General features: G+C 36.3%; 1 protein-coding gene across 3 annotated transcripts in view; it reads right to left on the bottom strand.

Annotated features, from left to right (window-relative positions):
• Positions 1 to 14,706, bottom strand: part of DYNC2H1 (dynein cytoplasmic 2 heavy chain 1) — a 367,993-nt gene that overhangs the window by 310,007 nt on the left and 43,280 nt on the right. For all 3 annotated transcript variants that reach the window (XM_062196938.1, XM_062196939.1, XM_062196940.1), the window contains exons 23-30: positions 14,132 to 14,287; positions 13,922 to 14,036; positions 13,234 to 13,404; positions 11,504 to 11,886; positions 9,303 to 9,435; positions 9,078 to 9,195; positions 4,584 to 4,696; positions 2,840 to 2,959 (exon numbers count right to left, since the gene is read on the bottom strand). In XM_062196938.1, coding sequence (XP_062052922.1) covers positions 2,840 to 2,959; positions 4,584 to 4,696; positions 9,078 to 9,195; positions 9,303 to 9,435; positions 11,504 to 11,886; positions 13,234 to 13,404; positions 13,922 to 14,036; positions 14,132 to 14,287 — 1,309 coding nt within the window. The remainder of the gene's footprint in view (positions 1 to 2,839; positions 2,960 to 4,583; positions 4,697 to 9,077; positions 9,196 to 9,302; positions 9,436 to 11,503; positions 11,887 to 13,233; positions 13,405 to 13,921; positions 14,037 to 14,131; positions 14,288 to 14,706) is intronic.

Genomic DNA, 14,706 nt, shown 5'->3' with positions numbered 1-14,706 from the left:
ACCTTCATTCACAAATGAGAGCTTTGCAGGATATAATATTCTGGGCTGGCAGTTTTTCTCTCTTAGTACCTGGGCTATATCTCGCCATTCCCTCATAGCTTGTAGGGTTTCTGATGAGAAGTCTGCTGTGAGTCTAATTGGAGATCCTCTAAGAGTAATCTGGCGTTTCTCTCTTGCATATTTTAGAATCTTTTCTTTATGTTTCACTGTGGTGAGTTTAATTACAATGTGTCATGGTGAGGATCTCTTTTGGTCATGTTTATTAGGGGTTCTATGAGCTTCTTGTACTAGGATGTCTCTGTCCTTCTCCAAACCTGGGAAATTTTCTGCTAGTATCTCACTAAAAAGGCCTTCTAATCCTTTCTCCCTTTCCATGCCTTCAGGAACTCCTAGGACCCGAATGTTGGGTTTTTAATAGTATCCTGTAGATTCCCGACAATATTTTTTAGATTTCTAATTCCCTCTTCTTTTCTTTGGTTTGACTTTTTCCTTTCCTGTGCTCTGTCTTCTAAGTCCGATATTCTCTCTTCTGCTTCACCCATTCTGTTTTTAAGGCTCTCTAATGTGTTTGTCATTTGATCTATTGAATTCTTCATTTCATTATGGTTTCTTGTCACTATCACAGTTTCATGTTCTACTAGTTGTTTCATTTCATTTTGATTCCTCCTTAATATCTCATTTTCGCGAGAGATTTTCTATCTTGTCCATTAAGGATTTCTGTAGTTCAAGAATTTGTTTTTGAGAACTTCTTAATGTTATTATCAATTTTTTGAGATCTCATCATCTTCATAATCTTGAATTTGGGTGTCTTTTTCATTTGGGGGCATCATAGTGTCTTCCTTGCTCTTGTTACCTTAGTTTCTACGTTCGTTTGGCATATTGGAGATATTCTTTGATTCCTTCACTGTGGTATTTTTTCTCATTATACTATGACTCTAGATTAAGTGGACTGTCTGCTTTTGATGGATCCTTAGAGGCTATGATGGGTGTGGCCAGAGAGCTCTGTTTGGTTCTTCAGGGTTAAGGGTGTGCCAAAGGTGACTCACCCAGATTGTTCTCTGGATTGCTCACTCGCTCTCTTTTTTTTATTTATTTATTTATTTTTTTTTTTTTACTCAGTTGGGAAGTAATTCCACACAGCTGAGTGGAATTGAGGGTAGTTGATGTATATGTATGAAATCTGGCCTCTGTGGGTATTTGTCTGGTTACCCCTGGGACCACACAGTTTATTCAGCCCTCAGTATGGTCTCAAATTTCTCCTCAGTCTCTCACTGGGTTGCCAAGGTTACCGAATTTTTTTTATATACATAAAATGGCGTCTGCTCTTTGTCTTGCTCGGCTTTGTAAGGTGAGTGGACAGAGAGGCTAGTGACCCTGCCGGTTCCCCTTATTTATTCATTTTTTTCTCTCCTCCAGTCAGCCTGATGCACTTTTCCCAGTGGGACCTCAGGCCTCGTTCTGCCTTTCCCTGCCAATGTCTCAGGTTACCAAGAGGTTTTTGTCTCACCTCCCCTTCCAGAGCTGACACAGATTCCGTGGCTGGGCTTCTGCGGCTGGGCTCCCGCAGCTCCCCGCTCCTGCGGCTCAGCGGTGGGCAACCTTGCTCTCCCTGTAGGTCCTCAGTATCACATCCACTAGATCCGGAAGAGTTTCCTCTGCTGTTTTTTTTCTGAGTCTTTCCCTGAGGCTACAGTAACTCCACTTTTACTAAACTATCTTTTCCCGGACTATTGGTGCGTGCCCTCACTATTCCGCCAACTTGGCTCCAGCATCGTGACTATGTTTTAGATCCATACTAACTCCCTGCAAAGGTCCTGGTAGCTCCAACTTTTCAGATGATACAATGGGGGGGGGCAAACGGGTGGAAAGCAGTTGTGTTATAAGTGTTATGCCTTTTCATCAATGATGAACTAATCATCTGGAACCTGGAACCTACTATATGCCTGATTCCCTTTTGCTTATCCTGTTCACCACTAATCTAGGCTGCTTAGATCTCAGCACAACTTCTGCTTGAAGGCTTCTCAATTATAAAAAATGAATAGAGATACTAGTTCATCTCCCACATTTTATAATTAAAGGAACAGAGACCCAGAAGTTAAGTAATTTAACCATGCTGGTTTTTTTTTTTTTTTTAAGATTTTATTTATTTGAAAAACAGAGTTACAGAGAGAGGTAGAGACAGCGAGAGAGGTCTTCCATCCACTGATTCACTCCCCAGATGGCCACAACAGCTGGAGCTGCACCAATCCAAAGCCAGGAGCCTGGAGCTTATTCCAGGTCTCCCAAGCGGGTACAGCGGCCCCAGGACTTGGGCCACCTTCAACTGCTTTCCCAGGCCATAGCAGAGAGCAGGATCAGAAGAGGAGCAACCAGGACTACAACCAGTGCCCATATGGGATGCCAGCGCTTCAGGCCAGGGCTTTAACTCACTGCACCACAGCGCCAGCCACCATGCTAACTGTTAATACAGAACAGGGACCGGAACTGTGGCATAGAGGGTAAAGCTGCCACTAGGTATGCTGGCATCCCATATGGGTGCTGGTTCAAGTCCCAGCTGCTCCATTTCTGATCCAGCTCTCTGCTGTGGCCTGGGAAAGCAGTAGAAGTTGCCTTCAGGCTCCTGGTCGGCTTAGCTCCACTCACTGCAACCATTTGGAGAGTGAACCAGCAGATGGAAGATTTCTCTCTCTGCCTCTGCCTCTCTGTAATTCCACCTTCAAATAAATAAATAACTAAATAAAACAAAAAGGAAGAAGAACAAAGTTCAGTTCTCTGAACCCTGACAGGAATTTTTCCATGACAACACGCCTGGTTACATTCCAGACATAAGCCTTCTTACCTGTGAAGGGAACAGAGATGGGTCAATTGCACCTTGTGAACTTCGCCCAGCAGTAACACATTCCTTCAACAATTCTTTCAAGGTTTGCTTCATTTCCAATGCCAAATCATTTAACCAAGCCTGAAATAAAATTGAAAAGTAGTAACCACAAGTCAGAAAAACAAATATGCAAGCTAATGACTTTCTCTATTCTTTTTATTTCTGGACAGGGGATTGTTTTTTATTGACTCGTACTTCTAAAGAGTGTTATATGACATGTAATTATTTTATAAAAAGTTCTTTAATTCAAAGAAAACACAATTTTTTACCTCCCGAGATAACGGTGTGAAAACTCAAATTTGTAGCAAGTCACACTATCACAACTAGTATATCTACACAAATATTAATATGAACATTTTAAAAGTAGGCCATCATTTCATCATTATGACAATCCAAACTAGATAACTAAGCCATAAATCAAATTCAAATTGGCTGATGAAGTACCCTGGCTCATGCTGTCCTGATCACATATTCAGGTAGTTTAGAAAGTTGCAACCATAGGAAGCCATTATGCTTCTTCATTATTTTGGGGTATTTGTTTCAAAGTCAAAACAACATATATTTCTACTCACTTATTTAAAGATACAATAATTAAAGTTAAGTAAAGGTAAAAATAATGGTCAATAAAAATAACAATGAATATTTACAAATCCCTACTTTAAGAGTACCATCTGTAAATAAAACAAAACCTACATTCTTAGTTTTTCATCATTATTACATTAACTGTAAGTGCTACCCTTTTTTTCACACTTGTATGGCAGTTTCCAGTATTACCTAGCTCAAAAGCCACTAAAACTGAAGAGTGAGAATCTTTCAGTGCAAAGCAACACGAACACCTACTCTGCTAATCAGAAGAGTTTCCAGAGTTTCAATATTTCCTCTGCTGTAATAACTACTCTAGCCCAATTGCTAAAACAAGTTCTTTCCCTTACTGTTGTCCCAGAAAGAAACTACAAAATGAAAACAAAATTATTAACCAAACATATGAGATACTTAACAAAACTTAGATACTTTCATTCACCCTACATATATATTCAATATCCATGATATTGAGGCCTAAATAGAAATATCTATCTATGTAGATAACAGCTGTATAGACACATAAATAATAAGGCATGGCCTCTTATGGAAGACGAATATTGGAACCTGAAAATTATAATTCAACATGATTCCAGTTATTGTTGTTTAGTTTTAGCAATATTCCTGAAATAATACTACAGAATCAGTTAAGCAATAGTTGTCCCATAAATGCACTTGTTTTGGGTCTACTTGTTCACCCAATTAATTTTATGCAATTCATAAAGAGTGAAGAGAAGTAAGATTTAATACATTCTTATGTTCAAACCACTATATAGTGTAGTTCAAGGCAATTATCTCACCTCATTTTCAACTCAAAGTCATTGCAACAGATAAGATTTGCAATTTAAGAAAATTGAAACTATAAGTCACACAGCTAGTAAGATCAGAGCAAAGATTAATACCCAAGTCTGTTTGGTTCCAAAGCCAAGGTTCTCTGCAAAATTCCAAGCTGCCTTACAAAGATTGATATTCTTTTCGATATAACAGCATACTAAACCTAACAAATAATTTGAAGAGTTTCCCAAATGACATAAAGTAACCAACTTTATCCTACAAATTCATTAACTTATCTTTGATACAAAGTTCAGTTAATTCTTATTTTAAGACTTGAAAAAGATTCACTTACCTCTACATTATTTGATAAAAGAACTTTATTTTTAAGGGGTACAACTTCACCCTCTAAAGATTTCATTGCAGTTATATGTTTTGATTCTTCATCAAAGCATACACTGTAAATACCTGTAATATTTAGAATAATTTAAATTGAAAAAAAATTAAAGAACAATTATCAAGCATGACATTTCTATATCACATAATGCACACCCCATAGCATAACAGGATATAACAGAACTATAGTGCCTATCACATTTTTTTTTACTGCCGTATAGTATTCTATAGAGTACATATACCATAATTTCTTTATCCAGTCTTCAGTTGATGAGAATTTAGGTTGATTCCATGTCTTAGCAATTGTGAATTGAGCTGTAATAAACACTGAGGTGCAGACAGTTCTTTTATTAGCCAATTTAATTTCCTTTGGGTAAATTCCAAGGAGTGGGATGGCTGGGTCATAGGGCTATATTCAGGTTTCTGAGCAATCTCCAAACTGACTTCCATACTGGCTTTACCAGTTTGCATTCCCACCAAGAGTGGGTTAGTGTCCCTTTTTCCCCACATCCTCGCCAGCATCTGTTGTTAGTTGATTTCTGTATGTAAGCCATGGGTTTTCATAAATGGCCTTGATTGGTTTGAGGAATGTTCCTTCTATACCCAATTTGCTTATAGCTTTCATCATGAAAGGGTGTTGTATTTTATCAAATGCTTTCTCTGCATCTATTGAGATAATCACATGGTTTTTCTTTTGCAGTTTGTTAATGTGGTGTATCACATTAATTGATCTGCAAACACTGCATACCAGGGATAAATCCCACTTAGTCTGGGTGGATGATCTTTCTTATGTGTTGTTGAATTCTATTGGTGAGAATTTTTTTGAGGATTTTTGCGGCTATGTTCATCAGGGAAATTAGTCTGCAATTCTCTTTGAATGCTGCATCTTTTTTAGATTTAGGAATTAAGGTGATACTGGCTTCATAGAAAGAATTAGGTAGGATTCCCTCTTTCAATTGTTTTGAATAGTTTGAGAAGAATTGGAGTTAGTTCTTCTTTAAATGTCTGGTAGAATTCAGCAGTGAGAATCCATCCGGTCCTGGGCTTTTCTTTGTTGGGAGGGCCTTTATTACTGATTCAATTTCTGATAGGTTATGGGTCTGTTTAGATTTTCTATGTATTCATGGTTCAATTTAGGTAGGTTGTATGTGTTCAGCAATCTATCCATTTCTGATAGATTTCCCAGTTTGCTGGCTTACAACTCTTTGTAGTAATTTCTGATGACTCTTTTTATTTCTGTGGTGTCATTACATTCCCTTTTTCATCTCTGATTTTATTGATTTGGGTCTTCCCTCTCCTTTTTTTAGTTAGTTGGGCCAATGGGGTGTCAATTTTGTTTATTTTTTCAAAAAACTAGCTCTTCATTTTGCTGATCTTTTGTAATGTTTTTTTTTTTTTGGGGGGGGGGAGGATTAAATTCTGTTCATTTCTTCACTAATTTTAAATCTTTGTCTTCTCCTACTAGTTTTGGGTTTGGTTTGCTGTAGTTTTTCTAGATCCTTGAGATGCATTGATAATTTATTTATTTGTTGACCTTCCAATTTTTTGATGTAGGCACCTATTGCTATAAACTTTCCTCTTAACACTGCTTTTGCTGTATCCTATAAGTTTTGATATGTTGTGGTGTTATCCTCATTTGCTCCCAGAAAGTTTTTGATTTCTCATTGTTTTCGTCTATGACCCACTGTTCATTTAGGAGCATGTTGCTTAGTCTCCATGTGTTTGCATATGCTCTAGGGATTCCAAGTTGCTAATTTCCAACTTCATTCCATTGTGGTCTGAGAAGCTGCATGGTATGATTCTAATTCTTTTGAATTTGCTGAGACTTGCTTTACAGCCTAGTATGTGGTCAATCCTAGAGTAGGTTCCATGCACTGCTGAGAAGAATGTATAGTCTTTAAGTGTAGAGTGAAAAGTTCTGTAGATATCTGTTAGATCCATGTGGCCTATAATGTCGATTAAATCTACTGTTTCCTTGTTTATCTTCTGTCTGGTTGATCTATTATTGAAAGTGGAGTACTAAAGGCCACCAATACTACTGTATTGGAGTCTAAATCTCCCTTTAAATTCCTTAATATATCTTTTAAATAACCTGGTGCTCTGTAATTAGGTGCATATACGTTTATAATAGTTATATCTTCCTGTTGAATTTATCCCTTAATCATTATATAGTGCCCCTCTTTGTCTCAATTGTTTTTGTGTTAAAGTTTATTTTGTCTGATATTAAGATGGCTATGCCAGCTCTTTTTTGGTTTCTGTTGGCATGGAGTATCTTTTTCCAACCTCTTTTTTTTTTTTTTTTTTTTTTTTGACAGGTAGAGTTAGACAGTGAAAGATAGAGACAGAGAGAAAGGTCTTCCTTCCATTGGTTCTATTAAATTCCTCATTTCATTTTGATTCCTCCCTAAGATTTCATTTTCACGAGAGAGATTTTCTTTCATGTCCTGCATGGATTTCAGTAGTTCATGCATTTGTTTTTGGTTACTTCTAAATATTCTTATCATAAATTTTTTGAGTTCCATTTCCTGCATATCTTCTATATCAACGTCATCATAATCTTGTATTGATGTGTCATGTTCTTTTGGGAGTGTCATGCTGTCTTCCTTTTTCTTGTTTCCTTGGTTGCTGCGTTTGTTGTTTGGCATTTGTAATTGGACTGTCTGCTTTCAGTGACTCTCTAGAGGCTTGTGGTAGGTGTGGCCAGAGAGCTCTGTTCAGTTCTTCAGGGTTAAGGGTGTGCAAATAGTGACACACCAGGTTTGGCATGGTAAATCTCTCTCTCTCTCTCTCTCTCTCTCTCTCTCTCTCTCTTCTTTAATAAGAAGGGAAGTAATTCTGCTCAGCTGAGCTCTTCTCCTTGATGGTGAACATTGCTTGATCGCTAGCCCCAGTGGGTATAATATTTGTCTGCTCTGTCCCAAGACCACACAAAGGATCTGTGCAGTCCTCAGTGTAAGCTCAGATTCCCCTGCAGTGTCTCTCACCTCGTAGCCAAGGCCACCTGAGCTTGTGGCATCTCCCACCAAGACTACTCAAGTCTTAGACACACTGTGAGTTCTCCCACATACCCTCAGCAGTTTTTTTTTTTTTTCCCCCACAGTCCCAGTTCATAAGCTCCATACACTCACTAGGTCTTAGTCTCCCTGTTATTACTCCCACCAGAGAGAGGTTTTCTTTTTGGCTGATTGCCAAGCACAGCTCGGAGCTGGCACAGCTGTTACGTATGTTTAAAATGGCTCCTGTTCTACCAGCTCTTAGGCTTTTGTAAGGTGACTAGAAGGAGAGAATCATGTCTGTAACGTCCATTTTATTTTTTCTCTCCTCTAATGAGGCTGGTGTACTTTCCCCCAGGGGGCTTCAAGCCTCCTTCCCTCTAGGCTCTTCTTGCACCTTTCCGCCAGTGTCTCGGGCTACTGCGGGTTTATTTCACCTCTCTTTCCAGCACTGGTGTGGAGGCTCTCAGCAGCTGGGGTCCCAAGCTGTGGGCGCCCATGCCCTCCAAGTAGGTCCACTGTGTCCCTCTAATTATGGAAGAGTTTTCTTGGCCATTTTTTCACTAATTCTTCCCTGAGACTACACTATCTTCACTTTTATTAATCTGTCTTCTCTCAGACTATCAGTAAGCTCCCTCCCTATTCTGCCATCTTGACTCCCTCAATAAATAAAATCTTCAAAAAAAAAAATTCTACATTCTTATCCTAGGTCTCTGATAATAACTGCCCATCGAGTATTTCTGCTTGGATATCTTTCAGGAGACCTTAAACTCAACAATGGAAGGGCATATTCTCCGTCACCTTCACAACTCTGCACAACCTATTCACTCTGAATGCCTACCTTTCTTCTAACAAAAGCCTATGCATTCTTCAGATCTTGCCAAATACATCATTTTCTCTATGACGCCACCAAACTAAGCTAAATGCCCTCACTGCTGCACCTATAGCACCACATACTTACAGTGATCATAGGAATTGTCACACTATATTGTACTTGTTAATTTATGAGTTAAGCTGCCATTTGCAGTGCCAGCATACCATATGGGCACTGGTTCCATTCCCAGCTGCTTCACTTCCAATCCTGCTCCCTGCTAATATGCCTGGGAAGACAGCACAGGATGGCTCAAGTGCTTGGGACCCTGCACCCATGTGAGAGACCTGGAAGAAGCTCTGGGCTCCTGGTTTCAGTCTGGCCAAGCTCTGGCCAATGAGGCCATTTAGGAAGTGAACCAGTGGATATAAGACCTCTCTCTCTGTCTCCCCTTTCTCTCTCTACAATGCTGCCTTTCTAATAAAATATATCTTTTTTAAAAATTTACAACCTGTATCCCCTGTTAAACTACAAATTCTTTAAGTATATGAGCTGTATTTTATTTAATAGTCTAAACAAGAATGTAATATTATGCCTGGAAGAAGACTGAAATGCAAAAAATATCTACTGAGTGAACGTTGATTCTTACCAGCAAATAATTTCTTGAGGTGAGACTGAATCACTGATGGGTTAGTAGACTGGCCCAGTATTTCCAATAAGTCATCATCACCAATAAAATAAAATCTTGGGAATGCTGATCGTTTTTCCTAAGAAAAGTTAAAGCATAAAGAATAGCTTTATCTTTCCACTAATTAAGATAAATACTTCACAATTTAGTACACAGTTTCATTTAAAAAAAATAATAATAACATGCCTCCAAAAATTCATTTAATGATTTCTGACATCTTTGAAGCTGATCAAGTATTGTCAGTAGAGCATTTCTGATGCCTGCATGAGTAGTTAACGTTGTGACTCTATTGTCCTTCTTAATGTCAATCATTATTGATCTAAAATGAAAAAAATGAATTATTTTCACATCCATTTTTAAAATTATTGGCTGAGGGAAATTACGACATTTATTTTATCATCTACTTATAGAGATAATACTGCTAAAATAACAATATAATAAGATTCTCTTCATAAATAATACTAAATAAACATGCCATCACCATTTTTAACTTCCCATACAGCAAACTCTTGTTTCACACTTTCCCTAAACATAAATTAAGCCCTACACAATAGAGCTAATGGTGCCACTGACAGAAAAAAGACACTAATTCCTTAAAAGATTTCAATAAAATTATAGCAAATCATAAGAAGTCAAAGTACAAACTATTGTTAAACTGGCTAATATGGCAACTTATAACCTAGGATTTCTTTGAAGAAATAACTTAAGCTGAGACACAAACAGTAAATAAAAGAAAAAGAAGATTAGTGGGAAAAAAACAGTTTCTGACAGAGATCCTGAAAAAGAGCAAGATAACAAGTGCTTCAAAAAGTTTATAGAACTAATATATATTTCCATTACCTTTTTGAAGCCCCCTTATATCTGAGAAACTACTGGCTGTAGTTAATAAGAAATAATAATAATAAAGAAGAAAAAACACAAGAAAGATCTAAAGACATGAACAAGAAGCAGATCCTACTTTATCCTTAGAACAATGCAAAACCACTTTAAAGTTCTACTTATGAAAGCAAAATAAAGAAAGCATGAAACTACATTTTTAATAGTTTTTTTTGTTTTTTGTTTTTGTTTTTTTTTTTTTTTTTTTTTTTTGACAGGCAGAGTTAGACAGTGAGAGAGAGAGACAGAGAGAAAGGTCTTCCTTCCATTGGTTCACTCCCCTAATGGCCGCTACAGCCGGTGCTACGCCGATCCGAAGCCAGGAGCCGGGTACTTCCTCCTGGTCTCCCATGCGGGTTCAGCGACCCAAGCACTTGGGCCATCCTCCACTGCCCTCCCGGGCCACAGCAGAAAGCTGGACTGGAAGAGGAGCAACCGGGACTAGTACCTGGTGCCCCAACAAGGACTAGAACCCAGGGTGCCGGCACCACAGGCGGAGGATTTGCTAACTGAGCCACGGCATGAGCCTGAAACTGCATTTTTAAATTATTCTGTTGTATGAAAAACTTAATGGAGAAGACAAGAACAAGTCAGAGCATTACTGTAATAGTATAAGTGACAAAGCACTTTAGAATACAACAGGAGAAGTAGAGATATAAAAGATGGTTATTGCAAAATATTAAGTAGGTTAGAATCAATTAAATTTGATAAATTAATGAATTTGGAAGTGGAGGGAAAGGGATACATCATGATATCTAATATGTTTCTGCTTTCAGCAACTAGGTAGTACTATCTACTGAGATAAGAAGCAGAAAGAGAAATATTTGTGGGAAAGCGATATGTAGGGTATGCTCAAGAGTTCAGTTTTGATCTGAACTCTTGATCTATTGAACTCTAGATCTATTTGATCTATTGAAGATGATTAATAGATATAGAGCTCAGAAGAGAATTACAGACAGTACATAGAAATTGAGAAGAATTCATCAAAATGAAGAGAACTGAAGCTGAGTGAAGTTAAGATTACCTGAGGAAAGAACAGTGAGAAAACAACCGAAGATAGAAGTTTGCAAAATGTTCACACCTGAAAGTTTGGACAGGGATAAGAACTGAAAACTAGGAGCAGAACCAGAGAGACAGGTAGAAAACCAAGAGAGGACATTTTCACAAAATCCAAGGAAGAGAGCAAAATTATTAAATATCAGCAATGAAGTAAAACAAGAAATGAAAAATTCTCATTGAATTTAAGATAAGAAAGTAATTGGTATTTTTAGGCAACATACATATACACACACAAAAACACACACATATATGTATATATATTAAGTACAATGGTAAAGAGAGAAATCATATTATAATGGTTCAAGAATTAACTTTTGAATAAATTGAGAAACAGCTTCTCAGAAGAAAATACTGAAAGCACAATGAAAGTAACTAGCTTGTATAAAGCAACTCACAATATGAATGACTAAAAAACAGTCATAAGGGTCTATGTCTTATCTAAGTGCACTGACCTAAAATCTTCATCAACTTTGTTGAAGCGTGTCTGTTCTTTAGGCAATGCTCCACGGCCAAAAATGGGTTCCAAGTACACCCACTTTCTCTGAATAAGATTTAAATTATGCAGGTACTCATCTAACTCTGCAAGTTTTCTTTCCCAAATTGATACTTTATCTTCAAATCCTTTATAGTAAGGGGAATCCTTTAAGGATTGAAGAAGGCATCTATTATCTCCAACCTGATTTACTATATCTTTCCAGTCTTTAATCAGTTTGATGGTTCGATTTTGGCTGTCTTCATAATCAACCAGTGTAAACACAGCTCCAACTCCCCAAAGATCAAGTTCACGTAAAGCTTCTCTGATTGTTACTTCACCTTGTGCCCGACTATTTAAATCCTATTTAATGCAAAATATCCACATTTATTATTTCAACATTAACTATCACATAAATAAATTAGAATAAATACACTTTACAATAAAATATAATTATATCTGGCTTTTCACAAAAGGACAAAAAATTAAATAGACATATTTTATATGTAATGCAAGAAAATTACTGATAATTTTATCCAGGCGTATCATATACAAAATATCCAAGTTCATGGTCAAAGTACATATAAACATCAGCCTAAAGTTTTCTTAATCTTACAAAAAATAAAAACAGAAAACTCAAGCATCTTTCATGAAAAACAAAATTAATGTGGCTACTTCAAGTTTTGTACACCAAAAGATAAGATTTAAGAGAACATTAACTTCATAAATGTTATTGTAATCTTATTGTAAATTCTAATACATTTAAACTAGAGTTCCCTCCTTTAGCAGTTATGCACTTTTTTTAAGGTTTATTTATTTATATGAAAGGCAGAGTTGCAGAGAGGGAGGGAAGGAGAGAGAGAAAGAGATTAATCTTCCACATGCCAAATGGCCACAACAGCTGGGGCTGGTCCAGGCCAAAGTCGGAGCTTAGAACTCCAGCCAGATCTCCCATGTGTGTGGCTGGAGCCCATGCACTTGGGCCATCCTACCCTGCATACACATAAGAATTAGCAGAGAGCTGAATCCGAAGTAGAGAGGCCAAGGCTCAAACTGGTGCCCACATAGGATGCCAGTGTTGCAGGTAGTGGTTTAACCCACTGTCACAATACCAACCACAGCAGTTGCACTTTACAACTTCTCATGATGATATAAATACATTCCAAGATTATGGACAAACATAAAAGTTTACATTTTGGAGATAAAATATTCTGATACACAGGGCCCTCAAATTTTTATACTGAATGGCCAGAACAAAACAAAGAAAGTCTGCCATTTATGACAGAATTGTGATAAATTTTACTTTTACCTGAACTTTTACTCAACCTGATTGGAAAGCCTGCTCTTGGTTTAGCTTTCTGAATCTTTATATCCCATAGTTTCTATTTGTAACATTATCACACGATTTTAATTGTATTTTATGTAAAGTTTTTAAATTAAAACTTATTTCATTTTTAATGAAAGACATTTTTTGAATTCCATGATTTTCCTCTCAAAGAGGTCTATATTATTGTTTCTATACCCCCATAAACAGTAGTAGACAGATTTGGCTAGATTATTTATACAAGAAAAATGGAATAATGGAGCATGGTTACTATTTTAAGGCAAGAAAAAAAATCTAACATCATTGCTTTAAATAACAGAAAATGAAGCAAAATTATATATTAACAAAGGTCAGACTTATGGGAAATTTACAAAAAATATTCTTACTTTGAGTTCTGAAGCTTTCGCTACAATTGTATCAGCTACTCTAAGCAGATCACCAAACAATAGTTTTTCTAGACTGGTCCCCCTAGGAAGGCCAAGTAGACGAAAAAGGTCAAGCCAGTGATCTGGAGAAAGATTCTCCCCTCTGACATATTTCAATATAGGAATTGCAGTCTGTTTTTTAAAAAAGAAGAAAAAAAAGAAAAAGGCATATATATGTAAAATATAAATTTTTATTTACTTTCATGGTTATTAATTATAAAAAGTTTAATTATTCTATTATTCAATGATCTTGAAATCACATTCTCAAACAGAATTATATAAATCCTTCTGTTCAACACTGATACAGATATATGCAAATTTCTATTTGTAGTTTAATATATTTTAAGACATGACTAGACCGTTTCTACTTTTATTATTTTAGCATATGACTTACATTGCCCTAGGATGTATATGCATTCCGATTTATAATCTTAACCATAAATTTCTTAGCCACAGCTTATTTCTAGTGGTAGCAGAATGATCAATAATTTTTATGGTTTAGTCTGTATTTCCTATTTTTTTCATGTAATAGATTATGTTAATTGAAAAATACATAAACTAAAATTCTGGTTTACTCACTACATAATAAAAAATAAATGAAAGCTGCAAACATAATTTTTAATGAACAGAATAAGTAAAATAATCTTACTTTATACTTGTCAACTTCTGATTGTAATTTTACTGTCATTACTGAATGTTCTTCAATCTTCCTCAATCTGTCATGCCAATTCATCAAAAATTCCTCAAACAGGTAAGTCTTGGTCCTATAAAATAACATAAATACATCTTAGAGTTCACATCCCAAAAAAAGACTACCAAATTACAATAATCTAAATAATAGTTTTTTTTTCAATCTAACCGAAAAGTAATCCAATCTTCATTGGCCATTTCTTGAAATCCTTGTTGAAACTCTTCATACAGGGCCCAAATTTGTGCACAATTCTCAATGTCTTTAGAGATGCTATATGCCAAGGAGAAGTTAGGTTCTTCTAATCCAAAATGATGACAATCATCACTATAGAAAAAAATATTGAATATTATGCTTTTTAAAAATAAAAACGTAAATATCAAGTTACTTAACTGAATTCCACACGTATGTATGCATGTGTATGTCTCATGGAAGAAAGACAGTGGGGAACTGTCTTCTTTATTCACATATATGGGCATAATACCTAAGGAGTTAAAAAGCTTAAAAAGGAGTTCTTAATATAAAAAAAGAGATTTTATGTATACATCTATTTATATCTTTGGATTAATCTGATATGAGAACATTCTTCACAGTTGGAATGGTTGGTTTCTAGAATATAAGCTAACCTTCATCTAATTAACGCAAGATCATTTAATAATTATAGTTGTAAGAGTAGGTAGGCAATATGGTATAAAGGGTAGGAGCACCTTTGGGAAACTCATATTCCATTCAGAAGTGCCTGAATT

The sequence above is a fragment of the Lepus europaeus genome, chromosome 7 (genome assembly GCF_033115175.1).
Source record: "Lepus europaeus isolate LE1 chromosome 7, mLepTim1.pri, whole genome shotgun sequence".
Lineage (NCBI taxonomy): Eukaryota > Metazoa > Chordata > Mammalia > Lagomorpha > Leporidae > Lepus > Lepus europaeus.
This window is presented reverse-complemented; position numbering and strand designations above follow the sequence as displayed.